An 18,356-nucleotide genomic window follows, 5' to 3' on the forward strand; every position below is an offset into this window, starting at 1 on the left:
AAAAAGTTATTTCGGGTAAAGTTCCCGTATTTTGTTTGAAAATGTGGCAATTGATTTACATTTTGTTTTTCGTGTGATAAGAATGTTCTATGAAACTAGAACAATTTTTTATTTCATTTAATTGACATTTAATTCAACAATTGACTATAATATAATTTTTGCATATAAAATAATTACAGTTAAATTACTAGAATTGAGATAATGATTATTGAAACGAAGATAAAAAGATTTGAAATTGTATTGATATTTCCCTTCATTGTTTTTCCCCCTTAATTTTTTTTCTTTTTCTCCTGGAGTTGACAATATGTACATGGGTAACTACGTTAACACTAAAGTTTATAAATGGTTATGTTCCTTCATTGTTTTAAGATACCATTTTTATACTATAAATGTAGATTGCATGTAATATATTGTTTCTAATATTTTTTCTTCGTATAATATTTTAAAGTTAACGATTAAAAACTAATTTATATTCATAATACTTTCATGTATCCTTTTATATATATTGACAATCATTAGGATGAGGGTTCCCGCATATATTTTCTAAAGAGAAAAAATAATCCTACAAGTAAAGGGAATAAATACACCACACTAGATATATGAATTTGATTTGCCTTCTAGCTACTTTCTTAATATCTATTATAATTATATTATTAACGTATCTTTTATATGTATGAAATGGATAACTACACTCTAATATAATAAAGAAGTCACATGAAATAGTTACTTTAATAACAAGGAAATATTTTAGAATTTTATAATTATGGATTGAATTTATTTTATTAATTTATATAATATAGAATAATTTTATTTATATAAATTTTGATTCTAATTATATTTTCTTAAAGTCATATTTTATAATCTTGTAAAACTAATAAAATAAATTATATTTATTTTTTAAAATTAAACAATCACTTTATTCAAAATCTATTATGAAATTGAAATTTTGAAATATACAAGGTTAAAAAATTTGCTCTTGGTTCATGTAATTTGAACCAATGAATTATTAGTGAATTTGAATCTAATTAAATTCATGTTGAACACAAATCGAGTTGTGAGTTGAACTAAATATTATTGAGTCAAACACAACTTAATCAAATTTAATTTAACTCGACTTATTTTCATTCTATCAACGACGAATACTCATGTCTTTTTTGAAAAATGAAATAATCATGTTAAGAGATGTGAAATCTATCCTTTTAGATATTTTTAACACTTCAAATTTTTTTTAAAAAATAATCCTTTTTTTTTTAAATTATACTTCAAAGTTTATGCACACATATTATGAAATATAATTAATATTCTATATTTCATAAAAAAAATATTTTATATTTTCATCTTTTATATTATTTAAATTAAATTATCTCTTATTTATACTGCTTTATATTTTTCTTTTGGCAATAAATAGTTAATAATATAATACAAAATATATTTAATAATTATTGATATTGTAAAATAAAAATTAATATCTAACAAAATAAAACGGACGAATAATTATTATCATAAATATTTTTAAAATAATTTCATATTTTTCTTCCCTGAATTAATAATTAGTAGTGTGGTTCTGACGCGTCTCCGCTTGGGTCCTAATCCTAAACCTAGGTTGGTAATCCCTATGCCGCTTTGATCCAACGGCGCACGTAGAAAGATCTGAGCGCACAACGAACTCCAGTCTAACCTAAAAACCATTAAGTTTCCTTTATCACACTTTCCTCCCCTCAAAGCCAACGAAATTGCGTTAGAAGCCCCAAAACATGCGAAATCTTCCTTTTCTTTTACCGTCGTCTCCCTAGGTCTGTCTTTGAAATCAAACACAAAGACGGAGGCTCTGAAATAAAGCCACGAGAAAGAGAGAGAAAGAGAAAGAGAAAGAGGGTCTTTCTGTAACAATGAATCTCCTCTCCCTCTAACTCTCTCAGATTCCATCCTCTCTTCTCTTCTTCTTTCGATTTCGCTCCAATGACGGGATTCGCTCGCCCTCGCGATCACGCTTCTTCTTCCTCGCACAATTCCAACAGCAGGTCCAATTTCCTTCTACAGATTTCTTCCGCCTTCTTTTTTCTTTATTCGAATCAAAATTCATTTTCATTTCTAGTTTTCGATTTCTCGTCGCGCCGATTTTGGATTGTTTGATGTGCGATTTCGCCGAATTCGATTTTGTTTCTTGTGCCTGTGTTAGGATTGTGAAATCGGTGGCAGCTGAAATTGAGCTTCGTGTCTGTGTTTAGTGTTTCTGAGGCTTGATTTTACCGCCTGCATGTTTTTTTTTTTTTTTTTTTTTAGGTTGGATCGTGTTTCGTTGTAGAGTGGTTTTTGATGTTGATCGACTTTAATTCACGGTTGTTGACTCGTGAAATTAGGATAGTTGTGTATTGAGTTCTGTTTGAGTCGTGTGAAGTTAGCTAGGTGTTGGGAATTCAGATGAGGTTGTAGTATTGGGAGGTTGTACTGTGTGTTGGATAATCAATATGGGGCGTGGTGATCATGGATACTTGGTGGCAAATTTGTGCACGATCCGGATGGATTGTCATGGAGTAGGGAAATTCATTGTCAATTAATGTAATGAGCTTGACATGGTGATCGGTCATGCTACTAAAAGCTAGGAATTCTTAAGTTTGTCAATACTTGAATCGTCTTCAATTTTGTTTTCACTAACTGAGGCAGAAAACTTTTGTTGCCCTTTCAGGTTGAATTTGAAGTTACATGTTTTTATTTACAATATTTGTCTTGTCTGATGGGTTGAATTTGTTTGGCCAGTGGTAGCAATGTATTTAATTTGCTTGCGAGGAGAGAGATATCACCCCGATCAAAATACGTGGCTAAGTGGCATTGGGGAGAAGCTTCGAAGTCAAAGTCTAGTCCTTATTCTCGTCCTAAAAATGAAGTTGTGAGAGATGCAAGGCGTGGTCTCCTTTCATGGTACTTAGACTACTTCCTCGAATTATATTGAGGAAAAGGAAGCACCTTGAGAATGTAAAATTTTGCTTTCTTCAAGAAGTCAATTTTAGGAACTGACATCTCTAACAATGATTATCAGGGTTGAGGCTGAGTCATTGCGGCATTTGTCAGCAAAGTATTGCCCTTTATTGCCTCCTCCACGGTCTACTATTGCAGCAGCATTTAGTTCAGATGGGAAAGTTCTTGCCTCCACTCAGTAAGTTTTATCTAGTTGATCCTGTTTTGTTCTAGTTTGAATCTAAGAAACTTTTGTGATTGAATCTTGTTATGTGCTATGTGCAGTGGTGACCACACAGTAAAGATAATTGATTGTGAAACTGGAAGTTGTTTAAAGGTGTTAGTTGGCCATAGGAGGACACCGTGGGTGGTAAGTTTGAAATCTGCCTTTTTGGTGTTTGCTTTAATTTCTTGTTTTTTTTATTTTATCTTCCTTTTGTCTTATCTTTTGGTACTGATTGTCGTTTATGGAAAGAACCTTTTTTGCCCTAAATTTGAGACTGAGTCCAGCGTTTGTGAGGTGTACAAATTTCCCACTGTGCATTACTAATATCTACTAATCGGCTTTGACAGTAATAGCCATTATTATTTTTTAAAACTAAATCCACGTTACTGTGTCCCGATATACACTTATCCATTTCTAACCTTCCTGCATCCCCTTTAGTGCCTTACGGCTGAGAGATCTGAATCTCCAATGATAAATAAAGGATAAGATTTTGTAAGTTTAGGAAGAGAAATTACCTGCATCCTTTTTTTTTTTTTTCTGTGATGAAAGGATGACATCAGAAGATTGCTATATTCCATCATATATAGTGGGATTTATCGGGTTGGAGGGCAAGTTGCATAATTTCACCCAATCCCATCTTAGCATTTGTTGTTAGATCTGCCATTTGTAACCAATGTTGCCTGGAGGAGCTATGAATTTCCATGATTTATGTGGCAAAGTATGCCATTGTGGTGTTGGATTTTGCTGCTGGTGCATTTTATCTGAAGAAGTGGATATCTCAGTTTGGTGGTGGTGCATTTTATATGGATAATTGGTAGTATGGTCTTTCTTTTGCACTCTTAGGGAATCTTGTTCCAGGACCTACTTGTTGTTTGTGGTGATTAGTAATAGGTAGCCAGTTTCATATGTTAATTTGTCATCATGGATTTGTAGATTGAGTTATTGATTGCCATTTGTGAATTTCTAGTGTTTGGAGTTGAAGTGTTGTTGATGATAACCATGAACAGTCTTTTGGATGTTTCAGTGGTCATGGAAGCTTGTCAAGCACTATATAGGATTAGAGGAAGTTAGATATGATTTATTTATTTAAAAAAAAGGGTTATAGAAAAATCTCATAAAGATTAGAAATAGGATGCTGCAATCAGGAGCTACCATGGTCATGAACAGAAGGTTGAAATGGGAAGTGACTACTGAGACACAGTAATGATCAGTGATGTGGATTTATTATTTAAAAAAAAAAAACAATAATGGATGTTTACCTTTAAAGCTGGTTAAACTATTAAAAAAAACAATAATGGATGTTATTAGTTACGCACAGTGGGAGATTTGTTCACCTCTCCCACGCTAGAATCCATCCAAGTTTGATGAGATATACTTTGAACTCTGAAGAAGTGACTGGCCAGATGTAACTAATGTGTGCAATCCTCACTCCTGGGGAAAATATTCTTGTGTTTCAGGATGCTAAACTTTTTCTTTTCCAATTTTAACTTTGTGCTAATGGTGCAGGTTAGGTTCCATCCATTGCATCCACATATACTTGCTAGTGGGAGTTTGGATCAAGAAGTTCGTTTATGGGATGCTAACTCATCAGAGTGCATAATATCTCATCATTTCTGTATTTCTTCTTTTCGTTCCTAAATTACTCTTGCAACTGTTACTAAATATGTTCTTAGTTCTTTTTCTCTGTATATTGGTTCCTCTCTTTGATGAATTCCGTGGGTATTTTTTCTTGCAGATCGCCCCATTGCATCCATTGCTTTTCATGCCAAAGGTGAAATAATTGCTGTTGCATCAGGCCACAAGGTTGTATTTTTTTTTCAGAGAACATCCTGTATTTTTTAAATCTTTACTGAATTGTTCTGTATTTTGGTGGCAATTTTTGGAAGCTGTTTTTACATTATGTTGTTAAATACTGTCTCAGTTGTACATATGGCACCACAACAAGAAAGGTGAAGCATCCTCACCAGTATTTGTGTTGAAGACTAAGCGCTCACTTAGGGCAGTGCATTTTCACCCACATGCTGCACCATATCTTTTAACTGCAGAGGTGAATGAACTGTTGTATTTTGGTTGCCTATCTACCCATGCTATTCTATTCAAAATGTTAATTTTTTTTATTTCCTTTTGGTTAACATACTTGTGTTGATGCGTAGGTCAATGATCTTGACTCTTCAGATTCCTCAATGACGGAGGCAACATCTCTTGGTTATTTACAATATCCTCCGCCTGCTGTTTTTGTCACAAATATTCATCCTACAGAACATATTAGTTTGTCCAGTGAACTACCTTATGTGTCATTACCTTTCTTCTTTATGCCCTCATATACCGCCGATGAGTCAAGAGCAGAACTACAGCATGCTAGTCATGATGTTGGCTCAGGTAGCATGCAAATTGAGTCTTCTGCCATGGTACAGATACAAGCGGACACAAGTGCAACAGAGCAATATGAGACTACAGTGGCTCCCATGGATACATTCTCTGAGATGCCCACCAGCTCTCAAACTGGTACAGAATATCCTGCTCATACTTCTTTCTCTAATGGAATGGGAATTGGCCTTAGTAATCTCACAATGGATGGTATGGAGACTGATGAAACCAGACCTACTGAAGGAAGCCAGCATGGAAATTCTACTAATACCTATTCTCTGAATGGCATACTAAATGGACTGTCAAGGCAAACTGCAAACCGCGGGGCTCACTCAGAGTTTGGTCAATTTCATCAGTTTTTTCCTTCAAGTTCAAGAGATCCAGGTGGATGGGAGTTGCCTTTTCTCCAAGGATGGTTAATGGGTCAAAGTCAAGTTGGTGTTCCTTCAATGCTTCCTCACATGGGTGTTAGTCGCGATGTTCTGGCCCAACAGATTGGTTCTTCCACAATGGCATCCACTTCTAATGTTGATGCAGCAATGCCATCTTCAGCAATACCTGGTTCTTCAATGAGGTCAGGTTTACGGAATCATTTTTCACAATTCCGTGTACCTGTACCTGAATCTGGCAATCTTGCTGCTTCTGTTAATACCTCACATGATGGATCCGATATCCAAGCCATCATAAGTCGAATTCAGTCAGAACTTGCTACATCAGTGGCTGCTGCAGCAGCGGCAGAGTTGCCTTGCACTGTGAAGTTAAGAGTATGGTCGCATGACATAAAATATCCCTGTGCCCCCCTCAATGCCGACAAATGCCGTCTAACAATACCGCATGCTGTCCTCTGCAGGTACCTTCTGATGTTATGTTATCTGTCCTACCATGTGGTTGAAATAGTAATTGTCATTTTAGAAAAAATATTTTGCATGTAGCATGTGAATTGATTGCTATTTTCATTTTTCTCTGTGATTGATAATGAACTTGTTATTTATTACTTTATGGAAATGGCATTATTCTTAATACTTTATTACAATTGTGAATCTGTGATCATTTGGCAATTTTCACTTCACAGGCATTGCTTTTTTCTGGATTGAAGTCATATAATATACTTAATGAGTTTTATATGTATATATATACATATATATATATATTTATATATATATTTATTTATTTTTGACTTAATGTATTTTCCCTTTGCAGTGAAATGGGTGCTCATTTTTCACCATGTGGTAGATTTTTAGCTGCCTGTGTTGCATGTATGCTTCCTCATATAGAAGCTGATCCAGGATTACATACTCCAGTACACCAAGATCCTGGTGTTGCAACATCGCCAACTCGACATCCAATCTCAGCACACCAAGTTATGTATGAGCTGCGGATATATTCCCTTGAGGAGGCAACGTAAGGCTCATTTAGTTCAACAAATTCAGCCAATCATAACTTCATTCACACACTCAAGTGAATCCATTAAACTTCAAAATAATTTTTTTATGTATTTTTGTTGAACAGATTTGGCTCGGTGCTTGCTTCACGGGCAATTAGAGCAGCTCATTGTCTAACTTCAATTCAGGTCAGTTAATTACTTTATCATTATGCTAGTTTGTGCCCCTCTCCTTCCTTTTATGAAACTCAAACACAAACCCACATACATATACTATTTGGTGCCTGAAAGTGGAAACTTGTATTGCTATGGTCTTTGAAAGTTTTCATTCATCTAGTCAAATTAGTACATTGAGGATATTTTTTAGTACAAATTAACGACTTGCCGGACTTGGTAGGACAAACATGTTAGCAACTTGACACCTTTAGGGTACCAATTTGTGTAGACGTGCACTTTCAGCAACCTAAGTAACACAAGTTACAATTCTAGGGGCCAACCTTCATAATGTGCTCTTCTTTTATTCATAATTCTATCTGTTTAAATTATGTGGTTTAGGTATAAAGGGTGGAAAAGAGATAAAAGAGAATGAAACACTTCATATATATTAAGTGATATATTACGATGTATTGATGTGTTTGTAAAACCTAGAGCTCTAACCCTCTGTTTCCAGTAAATCATATTCCTAAATAAAATAAAACAATTCTTGAGATAAGAAAACATGGTAACCAGTCATAAGAGATAATGAAATAGGGATACCAATCCTATAGGATATTCTAAGATACCATCAAGATATTTTTATGTATTCTATCACTATCGTTCCTTCTCTCCACATGTCTGTACCTCTATTTTGATATTCATGTTTTAAAAATTATTTCCTTTCTCTCTCAGCCTTAGAGATATGTACCCCTTTTTAATGATACATATTATTAAATTCATTCTTATAATTTTTGTAAACATTAATAGATACCTTTGTCATCTTCCTTCAATTGTTTAAATATAATTTGAAATGCCCTTAGTTTAGAGGATTGAATTTGTGCAATTGCTATTTGATATGCAGTTCTCTCCTACATCTGAGCATATACTACTTGCCTATGGTCGACGCCATGGTTCTCTTCTTAAAAGCATTGTCATTGATGGAGAAACAACATTACCCATATACACAGTGTTAGAGGTAACATGCAGTCTCTTTTTCTCATCTCCTAATTTCCCAACACGAGTAGCTCTCATATCCACCCACGCTTTGTAGTCTGTATAATCTTTAGTATGATGTAAGCATGATTCTGGATCCTGAAATTTATACTGTCACTGTTGTCTTGACCACTGATCAACTATGTGTGTTTAATCTATGGGCTGGCACCAGTTGTCATTCATCTCATCTATCCCCTTATTGTAGCTCAAATGATTTTAATCTGAATTTTATATCTACGAATTTGCTTTATTTTTTAGGTATACAGAGTGTCAGATATGGAACTTGTTAGGGTGCTTCCTAGTGCAGAAGATGAGGTCAATGTGGCATGTTTTCATCCTTTTGCTGGGGGAGGACTAGTTTATGGAACAAAGGTATGGCTTTGCCGGGGGAGATAAATGAGTATGATTTTGCTTACATTATTTAATTGATGATCTTTTACCTGTGGTTGTAGGAAGGAAAGCTTAGAGTCCTCCAGTATGACGGTGCTCATGCAGTGAGTGGCACTGGACCAAGTTACTTTCCTGAGGAGACCATCATTGGGGTCAGTCAGTGAGCAAGGTTATATATTAATTCTTCTAGGATTTATTATGTTTATTTGACAACTAGATAAGTAGTAATGGGTGGTTTTGATTCTCGTCTAGATAAATGCTCGATGATTAATAAAATCAATGTCCGATGAAGATTAGGGGTATGCTATGCAGATGATGCAATCCCCAAAATTCATGGTACTGATGCAAGGATCTTGGCAGAAACGTTTTTGTTGGTTGGGTGAAACAACCATGACATTTGACCTTCTATTTTAAGGACAAATTAGAATAATTGAAGCCAAAATTGATTTTAAATTATATTTTCCACAGGTTGTAGTCAATTTGAATATTTCTCCCTTCTGCTATTAGATCAATATTTCAGTGACTGCAATTCTAGCATTCTTCTGTGACCATAAGATATTTGATTTTAGTAGGGGTTCTAGAAGATAAAGAAGTACATATTACTAGATCTTGCCTGCTTGGATGCTTCATATTGCCTTTTTTATGCAAAATGGGTCACCTCTAAAATTTAGAGGACCCGTGTCAGATGTAAAAAGGAGTATTGGTGGGGTTTGTGATGTGTGAATTTGGTTGGAGTAAAATGTAACAATGGTTTCCGAGGAAGAGATGAATGAAAAAATTGTTTGATTGTTTCAAGTGAGTATCTTTGACTTGCAGTATTCACTTGTAGGACTATAGCACACTCCCTTGTCCTTATTTATTTAACTCTTTGTTGAGTGAATTTAAAGAACATGCTAGCTTTTTTGTTTTTTGTTTTTAACATGGCAATTCCTTTACGTTATTGTGATCTGGACCACAATAATTGACATTTTGTTTATTTATCCTTACAAAGTTACTATCTAATTGTAGGTTTAGACAAATGATTGGGAATGGAATTCAAAGATTTGCTTCACATTAATGTACAACTCATATGGTAAGCCTTCTACACCAACCCCCTCCCTTTGGTTGCATTTGTGGTAATGTTAAAAATATACAAACCCAAAGAAGATAAAATTTTCTGCACTAGTAGCGTATAAAAAATATTTTTTGTTTCAGGATAACTCTAGGGAGAGGTGGACCTCTCAAGCAGTTGAGCTTTCTCACCATAAGATGTATAGAGATTAGAGATTCTCTCACCTTGATTTTTTAACCATCTCAAACAGTGAAGTTATTGAAAAACCAATTCAACAATTTAAAGCTCAACTCTTGAGAGGTACATACAGTTGATAGAAATTATCGTTCTTTTCAAGTGCATGAGATTTTAAAATGTATGTTATCCCCATGCAGCTGTCCCTGCTGCACAACCTCAACACCATATCCAATGCTGTGCCCGTGCGACCGATGGCTGGAACTTCACTCACTGCATTAGCAAATGTATATTTTTGTATTATCCGTGTATGAATATGTACTAACTTTTTCCTTTGTTAACGTGTTTGTATTTCTTATTTTCTCGTCCAACCCATAATTGGGCATCTCCCTTTCTACATGTGTAACTTTAGTAGTTAAAGAAAAGATTTTTTTTTTTTCCATCCTCAGGAAATTCTCAAACGACATGGCACTAAATTACAGCATGCGGTCACGCCAGCCATCTGATATTCCCAATTTGTGTAGGTTTAGATAAATATCCTTAGTTTGGATGACAGATATTTTCACATATTTAAGGCGCGTTTAGATAAATAACATAATTAAACATTTGTTAATAAGCTTATTCAGTTCTTTCATGGAACATGCTGAAATTTATAAAAATAAGCGAAAAGCAAAATTATTGTAAATGTATTGGCATTTATAAATTAGTTCATTTTATAGAAATGACTTTTATTTATTTATTTATTGGAGTTATGTAGCATTTTGGTTCTTGTAAGAGGTGCCAAACAATTTGGTCTGTAAAAGAAATGAAATTACAAATTAGTCCGAATATGATTGGTAAATTTAGTTCAATCATTAGTGATGTCAGTAATGATTGAAGTGGTACGGTATTAGTCATATAATGTGCTTGTGATGGGATACAAACAAGTATTATATCGATAAAATAAGACAAGAAATAATAATTTATATAGCATAACAATACTTCAATGAGAGGAACTTTTTGAGTGATGATCAAAAGTAAAATCGTGAGGGCTTAAGCTCAAAGTGGATAATATCTCATCATTGTGGGGTATGCTTGTGTAATAACTTTATAAAAATAACTCTCATAAAATATCCTTTCAGACAAATGTGATATCCAAGCCACCTAGTTGGATGCGTTAATAACTCTCATAACCCCTCATAACTCATAATAATGATAATGTGATATATAAAGACAGATTTCGTTGTATGAAATGTTAGGTCCTTTGTTTGAGGGGAGGATTGTTGGGATACAAATAAGTCTCACATCGATAAAATAAGACAAGAAATAACAACTTATATATAACATAAACATACTTCAATGACAGAGAGACCTTTTGGGTGATGATCAAAAGTAAACCGTAAGCATTGGATATATTATTTAAAAATTGAATGATCGAAGGTTTGGTTTTCTTCCAAATCTTAACTCCCAAATCGCCACTGTCCTCCGCCTCAGCTTGCGGGCATCGACGTTGTTGTCGCCCATGGCCTTGCGTGATGCCGGTGGCAACAATGTAGGAGGGGTGAATGGAGCTGGTGCCGGTGGCGGCGATGATCGCTTCTCTCCCCTCAAGGCTCGCATCCTTCGCCGCAGCTCGCGCATGTCGACGTCCTCGCCGCCCATGGCCTCGTGCAACGCTGGTGGCGACGATGTAGGAGGGGTGGATGGGGCTGGTGTCGACGGCGACGATGATCGCTTCTCTTTCCTCAAGGCTCGCAGATCCGAGATCCTCCAAGAACTGTGCTACCGTCCTCCGCCACAGCTCGCGCGTGTCGATGTTCTCGTCGCCCATGGCCTTGCGTGACACCGATGATGGCGATGTAGGAGGGGTGGATGGGGCTGGTGGCGGCAATGATCGCTTCTCTTTCCTCAAGGCTTGCATATCCGAGGTCCTCCGCCACAGCTTGCGCTTGTCGACATCCTCGCCGCCCATGGCCTTGAACGATGCTGATGGCGGCGATGACCTTATCATTGGCACAGGTGAATTAACCGGTGGCGGCGACGACTGAGTGGAGTTTCTGGCGGGGGACAGTGGCAGCGTAACGACTGGAGGAAGTGACTTTTATTTTTTTTCATACGATTTTAACCAACATTAATAGATCAATTTAGTAGTATATGGATGATGTATATAATAAAGTACTTCATGCTAGAAACACTCTATACAATACATTATCTAAACTAGTTTTTAGCTGCAAGATTGTACAATACGTTATCTAAACTAGTTTTTTACTATTTTTTTTCTTCTTTTTCTCTTTTGCTTCTCGAAAAAATCAAGGCAAGTAGGTTCTTCTATGAACCTCCTCTAATATTGGGCCTCGTTCATGGGCGCTATTCAGTTTTTGTATTATAGGTTGGGCATTTATGTTTGGTTATTTAATTTTACAATTTCAATGGTTATATTAACATTGAAAAGAAACACGGTGCTTTCATAAATAAATAAAAAAAGAAAAATGACTTGAGTTTAGGAATTGTAATTGATATTGTTGATGAGGCATGGATGAGAGACACTCCCGAAGATGGTATATTTTGACCTTTTAATTTTATATTCCTTCAAAACCCTCTCATGAGTGATTAATTTAGATTATGTTTGGAGGAAAGTAAGAGTTGGGTTGCTGAATAAAGTTAAAAGGGTTGTAATCTGGTAGTGATTGGAGGATGACATACATATAGTTTATCACAGTCAGATTAATCAGATGGTTTATAATATTTTCATTTTTCATCTTTCTCTCCTTTTATTTTTCCTTCATTCTTTCACTTTATAATATATTAATCTCCAACAATCTCTATTTATGAATTAATTTATATTTAAATTTTAAAGGTTGTTTGATAATTCTTTTTAAATAATTGGCTTCATATTATTGAGTATTATTTGAATATGTTTTTGTTTTTTTTTTTAAATGGACTAAAGCCCAAAATATTATCAAAATACCCCTAGTTTTATCAAACTAACTAGAATCCTATTTTAGCCGTAATAAAGTTGCAAAATTGGAGAAGCTTTAATTACTCGTTAGAATATAAACTATAATATTAAGAGTAATTTTAAATTTTTGTTTGGAAATGTCCATATTTTTGTATCAAAATTATAAAAAATACTTGTGACTCTTATTAAGTAGATTATTTAACTAACTCAATCTTACAAAGTAAATTTGTAAGATGGAGATTATCCTTACTTATATATTTTTTAATTTAATTGTTTTATTTATAATAGACGTGAGATTTCAGTTTTTTTTTTCTTCTAATAATGACCTTTCTTATAAGTCTGAGTTCATTTTTTAAGTGAGGAAATTTGTCTAATTATTAAGAATGTCATTTTAATTTTTAAATATGAAATATATTCTATAAAATATTTTGAGAATTTTCTAAAATTATTTTAAGTGCTATTTGCACTAAAGTAAAAAATAAACTTAGTAATATAAGTTTAGTAAGTATTTTATAATACTAAAATTGAACCACTTTTAAATTTTTTAAGATAATTCGTTAGAAATATTCTCAAGAATTATAAATAAATTTCTCACTGAAAATTGAACTCAAACTGATTATAAACATTAAGTATTTGATAATTTTATATAGAAATATAGATAGTTTAAAATTTTTCAAAAATTATTTTAGATATTATAGATAATATTCTAAGTATAAATTTTAGCTTGTACAATTTTTGCAACTAAATTTTTACTAAAAATGAGATTTTGGTTAGTTTGATGATACTAAGAATAATATTTTGGACTTTTGGTAATTTTTTTAACTCCAATTCAAAAAAATATTCGAAAATCACATTCGAATAATATTCAATAATTTGAAACTAATGATGTGTGTCAAAATTATCAAATTCTGATTAGAAATTTAAATATAGATTTTTAAACAACTACAAAGTAAAGATTATGAAAATCTATATGTTTTAAACTATATAGAAAGAAGAGAGAGATGGAGAAGAAGATTGAGAGAGAAAGAAGAACAGAAATTAAAAAAAAAAAATCACTTTGATCTTAAATGTTTCACTGTAAATCATTTTTTATCTGAAATTGTATTTTTTTTCTAATACTTACCAAACAAAATAAGTTAAAGAATTAATAAATAAATGCTGTAAGAATATTAAAAAATTGTATTAAAGAAAACATAGAAAGATGAATGGATGCATGTCATGGGAGCACAGCAGAAGTTGTTTTCTCCTAAACAGGAAAAGTTTGAATTGGTTTTTGCCTCTTTAATGTGGTCAGCTTTTGGTTAAATTTCATTTTCTCATGCATGACTTGTAACATCTTTTCAACATATATTACAAATTTGGTTCTGCTTTTGGGAGTAAAACAAGATGCAACGTCTAAATATAAGAATCCAAATGCATGATAACTTAACTGCTCAAACAAAAGATACTCACCCTTATAAATATAAAAAGAATTCGAGGAAAAGGATGCACACAAAAAAATTCCAAAGATAAAAGAATATGAATGCCCATGTGCAAGTCCTTTTCTCTGTATACTATATCTAAAAACCATGTACTCATCTGCACGTCCTCCTCTCCTGGTATATTCCACTATATTTAAATATTTTTTTTAAACTAGAAAATTATAAATGCCAAATATTTATTCCTTTAATTATTTTCATATAATTATTATTCTATAAGATATTTGTATTTAACGATTAAAAAGAAAACAAGATTAGGTCATCCTTAGTTTAAATATAAATATTCCATATCATTTTTTCAATATATTACATAGATGTTTGTTTTATTGATTGTTACTTTTTAGAAATTTTTTAAGTTTTTAACAAAAGAAATAGAAACTATTAGTTGTATTATACATGCACAAAATGAATTAGTATAAACACATGGGTGATAGTGGTAGAATGAGGTAGATTTACTTATCTCAAGTTATACACATTTCATTCAACAACTTATAAAATACAAATTAAAAACTATAATTATCGAATTGTTTGACATTATTTTGATAATCTTACACAACAATTTTCTAACAAGATTATTTTACAGTTGGTATTGATTTATATATTAAAAATATAGCAATTTAATGTTTTACAGTTGACTAGCTTTTAAATTCTATAAACTTAAATCAGTTAATTAATTAGCATTAAGGAAAATAAGTTTAAGATTACAAAAACTTAATCTTCACGTAAAGTAAAACGTACCCTATTAAATATTTGGAATTGAAACAAACGTAGACACATTAAAAAGTTTGAGGACAGAAAAGGCAAGCACTTGATGCTATTAAAATTAGGAATGTTGTTATGCATGAAAAATGGGAGTTTCCATTTTCACAGCACAAAGAAAGAAAAGAAGAAAAAGAAAAGTGGTTTTGAGATGAGAAATTGAGGTGTCAAAATCACTTTAGAAAATGAAAGAATTCCCTTGAGATCATTAAATTAAAAATAGAAAAAATAAAAAATGTGAATCCTTGACCAGTCAAAAGAACAATAAAAGCAGTGTTTTTAAAATTTGAACACGTAGATAGAGGGGTTGGTTTGAACACAACATGCATTGACTGATATGTTTTCTCATTCTTTGACTCAAATAATTATTATATCTCTCTTTCTGTCAGCCATATTCAATTCCCACCAAAACCAAACAACAACATTATCAAAAACAAATTAACCTAAATCATAATCAAAATCAGAGAATGCTAGAGTTCCATCCATAATTAACACTAACTTATTATCATCACGATGATGATGATGAAGAAGAATTTGATTCAAACTTGTAGTACTTATCAACTGCAACAGACACATCCCAAGTGCAACTCATTCCTCTAGGAATTGTCACAAGATCTCCAGCTCCAAACTCCACAAACTCTGATGAACCTTTTGGGTATGCCTTCACCTTCCCTTTCAACAAGTAGCATGTCTCTTCTGCATCAAACTTCAATTGGTACTTCCCTGGAGAACAACCCCACCTGCATCATCACCATTCACATTTTTCATAAGAAAATAAACAAACTAACCTACACATTAATTAGAATTAAAACCTATCCGGATAAAACTTCAATTCTAGTCATGATAAAAAATAAATAATAATAAATAAAAAAAGATTTACTTGGGCCAGCACTTGATGTTCAACTCAGCTAGGCGTGACTGAGAAGGGTTTCTTTCAATGGTGATTCTAAGGTTTGAGTTAGCCATGGATGGAGTTGAAGTTGACAAGTGTGGTGAAACAAAATAAAATTATTGGAATTTTGGGTACATGCAAGTGTGTTTTGGGAGAGAAAATGCATAAGAGGATGGATAAGAAGACTTTATATTTATATAAGACATTTCAGAGAAAATAATTCGGATATGGGTGGGCCTATCACATCATGCCACGTCAGCATCCTTTTTCAACATAGTCATTATTACGGCTTCACCTCGTCGGATATTTCTCTCTAGAATACTGCTACTGCCCTACTGGTATCAATCAATAAAGTACTTTTCTTTTATTTTTTTTAATGGGGTTTTTAATTTTATTCAACACAGGATTTTTAATTAACTAATTAACGCTTAAAATATGTTTTATCATGGATTTCTTTTATGCTATTCAAACAAGGTTTCAATACTTGATTAAAAAAATAAGCTTTGAATATTAATTTATTAGGTTATTCAAACAATGTTTAAATACTTGAGTTAAAAAAAGAAGAAGGTTTAAATACTAAATAAAAAATGGTTTAAGTAGATAAATAAAAAATAATTAAATAAATAAAATAATAAGCTTTAAATATTATTTTATTACGTTATTCAAACAATGTTTAAATACTTGAGTAAAAATAATAAGTTTTAAATAGCTAAATACAAATAATAATTAAATAAATAATATTTAAATAATAAATTATTATGTTATTCAAACAAGGTTTAAATACTTGATTAAAAAAAGAAAGTTTAAATAGCTAAATAAAAATATTACCTAAGTAAATAAAAAATAAATTTTAAATATTAACTTATTACGTTATTCAAACAAGGTTTAAATATTTGAGTATAAAAAAAAGAAGGTTTAAATAGCTAAATAAAAAATCGCTTAAACAAATAAAAAATAAATTTAAATATTAATTTATTACGTTATTCAGACAATATTTAAATACTAGAGTAAACAAAAAGAAGGTTTCAATACAAAATAATAAGGTTTAAATAGCTATATAAAAATAATACTTAAATAAATAAGAAAAATAAGCTTTAAATATTAATTTAATACGTTATTCAAACAATGTTTTAAAGAAAGAAGGTTTCAATACTAAATAATAAGGTTTAAATAGCTAAATAAAAATATTACTTGAAAAAAGGTTTAAATATTAATTTATTACGTTATTTTAACAAGGCTTAAATACTTGAGTAAAAAAAAGAAGGTTTAAATACAAAATAATAAGATTTAAATAGCTAAATAAAAATTAATTTATTAAATAAATAAACATGGTTTAAATACTTAAGTAAAAAAAAGCTTTAAATAGCTAAATAAAAAAATTACTTAACTAAATAAAAAAAGGGTTTAAATACTATACTAAATAATAAGGTTCAAATAGCTGAATGAAAATATTACTTAACAAAATAAAAAATAAGGATTAAATATTTATTTAGTCCATTAGAATGAACTCTATTTTTTAGTTTTATAATTTAAAATATTTTAATTTGTTTTCTATATACACCCTAATTATTTTGTTTTAATTCATAAATGATTTAAATATGTTTCAATTACATGCAAATATCATCCTGTCTTATTTTAATATTTGTAAAAAAATTATCAATTTTAGATCTTTGACATATGTTTTGGCATTCTTTTTTAGTCTTATTACTAACTCTGTTAATTTAGTTTTAGAATAGCTAACAAATAATATCATTTAAGTTAATTAAAATAACGAATAATATTTTCAATTAAGATAACTAAAATATTTTTACATTTATAATTTAATTATACAATATATTTATTATCTTATATAATAAGTAATTACGTATGTATTTTTTTAAAAAAATGACTTTTAATATATTATAAACAGTAATTTAATAATTTTAATATTGTTCTTACTTTTCAATCTACTTATTTACTTGTAATATTATACTTCTTAAAAAAATTATAATTCTTGATAGTAAAATTATAATTTACTTAAACACTTTTATGAATAAAAAAAATGTCATCTCCTATAAAAATGGTCAACATAACCTTTACAGTAAGAAATTAAATATGCTAATTAATTTATTACAGAAATTTAATAGTTTTGATGTAAAATGCGTGGGGCAATCTTACATGTAAATAACACTGTTTTTTAAAATTTGATTATTCAAAGTCAATATAAAAAATTCTTTTTTGCTGTCTTGAGGAGTCTGTCAATCAGTCTTGTTGTAATTTTTTTTTTCCTTTGTTTTTGCTGTTATTTATCTGTTATTAAAAAGAAAAACTAATAAAATTTGGAATGTAAATATTCCAAGGTTGCGTTGCGCGTACGATTTGTTTATCTTCACTAGAATAATTAACAAATATTTGTGTAACTAATACCAACATATTATAAAATGGTTCATACCTCCGGAAAATACTAAACTAAAGTAAACTTCAATTACTAATTTAAATCTCGGTATTTATACTATTTTGTTATTTTAAAGAATAGTATTATTTAATTTAAATTAGTTTTTGTATTTTTAATAACTTA

General features: G+C 31.4%; 2 protein-coding genes across 8 annotated transcripts; one reads left to right on the forward strand and one right to left on the reverse strand.

Annotated features, from left to right (window-relative positions):
* The first annotated feature begins 1,729 nt into the window (after window positions 1-1,729).
* Window positions 1,730-10,174, forward strand: LOC109796173 (uncharacterized). Of its 7 annotated transcripts, XM_083059278.1 has the most exons (17): window positions 1,730-2,021; window positions 2,758-2,919; window positions 3,038-3,154; window positions 3,241-3,325; window positions 4,688-4,796; window positions 4,917-4,984; window positions 5,103-5,228; window positions 5,335-6,398; window positions 6,749-6,949; window positions 7,058-7,118; window positions 7,987-8,100; window positions 8,376-8,489; window positions 8,570-8,659; window positions 8,760-8,843; window positions 9,516-9,579; window positions 9,702-9,858; window positions 9,933-10,174. In XM_083059278.1, the coding sequence occupies exons 1-14, from the start codon at window positions 1,960-1,962 to the stop codon at window positions 8,772-8,774; spliced, it is 2,388 nt and encodes a 795-aa protein (XP_082915404.1). In that variant the 5' UTR covers window positions 1,730-1,959; the 3' UTR covers window positions 8,775-8,843; window positions 9,516-9,579; window positions 9,702-9,858; window positions 9,933-10,174. The 7 variants fall into 7 exon arrangements, with proteins under 7 accessions (XP_082915404.1, XP_082915403.1, XP_020211427.2 ...); XM_083059277.1 differs by lacking the exon at window positions 9,702-9,858; XM_020355838.3 differs by lacking the exon at window positions 8,760-8,843.
* Window positions 10,175-15,206: 5,032 nt separating this feature from the next.
* Window positions 15,207-15,975, reverse strand: LOC109797871 (uncharacterized). Its single transcript, XM_020358023.3, has 2 exons — window positions 15,788-15,975; window positions 15,207-15,647 (listed from the first exon to the last, which is right to left on the reverse strand). Exons 1-2 carry the CDS (start codon window positions 15,871-15,873, stop codon window positions 15,416-15,418), a joined length of 318 nt encoding a protein of 105 aa, XP_020213612.1. The 5' UTR covers window positions 15,874-15,975; the 3' UTR covers window positions 15,207-15,415.
* Window positions 15,976-18,356: the final 2,381 nt, after the last annotated feature.

This window comes from Cajanus cajan, chromosome 6 (assembly GCF_000230855.2).
Source record: "Cajanus cajan strain Asha chromosome 6, NIPB_CcT2T_4, whole genome shotgun sequence".
Classification (NCBI taxonomy): Eukaryota; Viridiplantae; Streptophyta; class Magnoliopsida; order Fabales; family Fabaceae; genus Cajanus; species Cajanus cajan.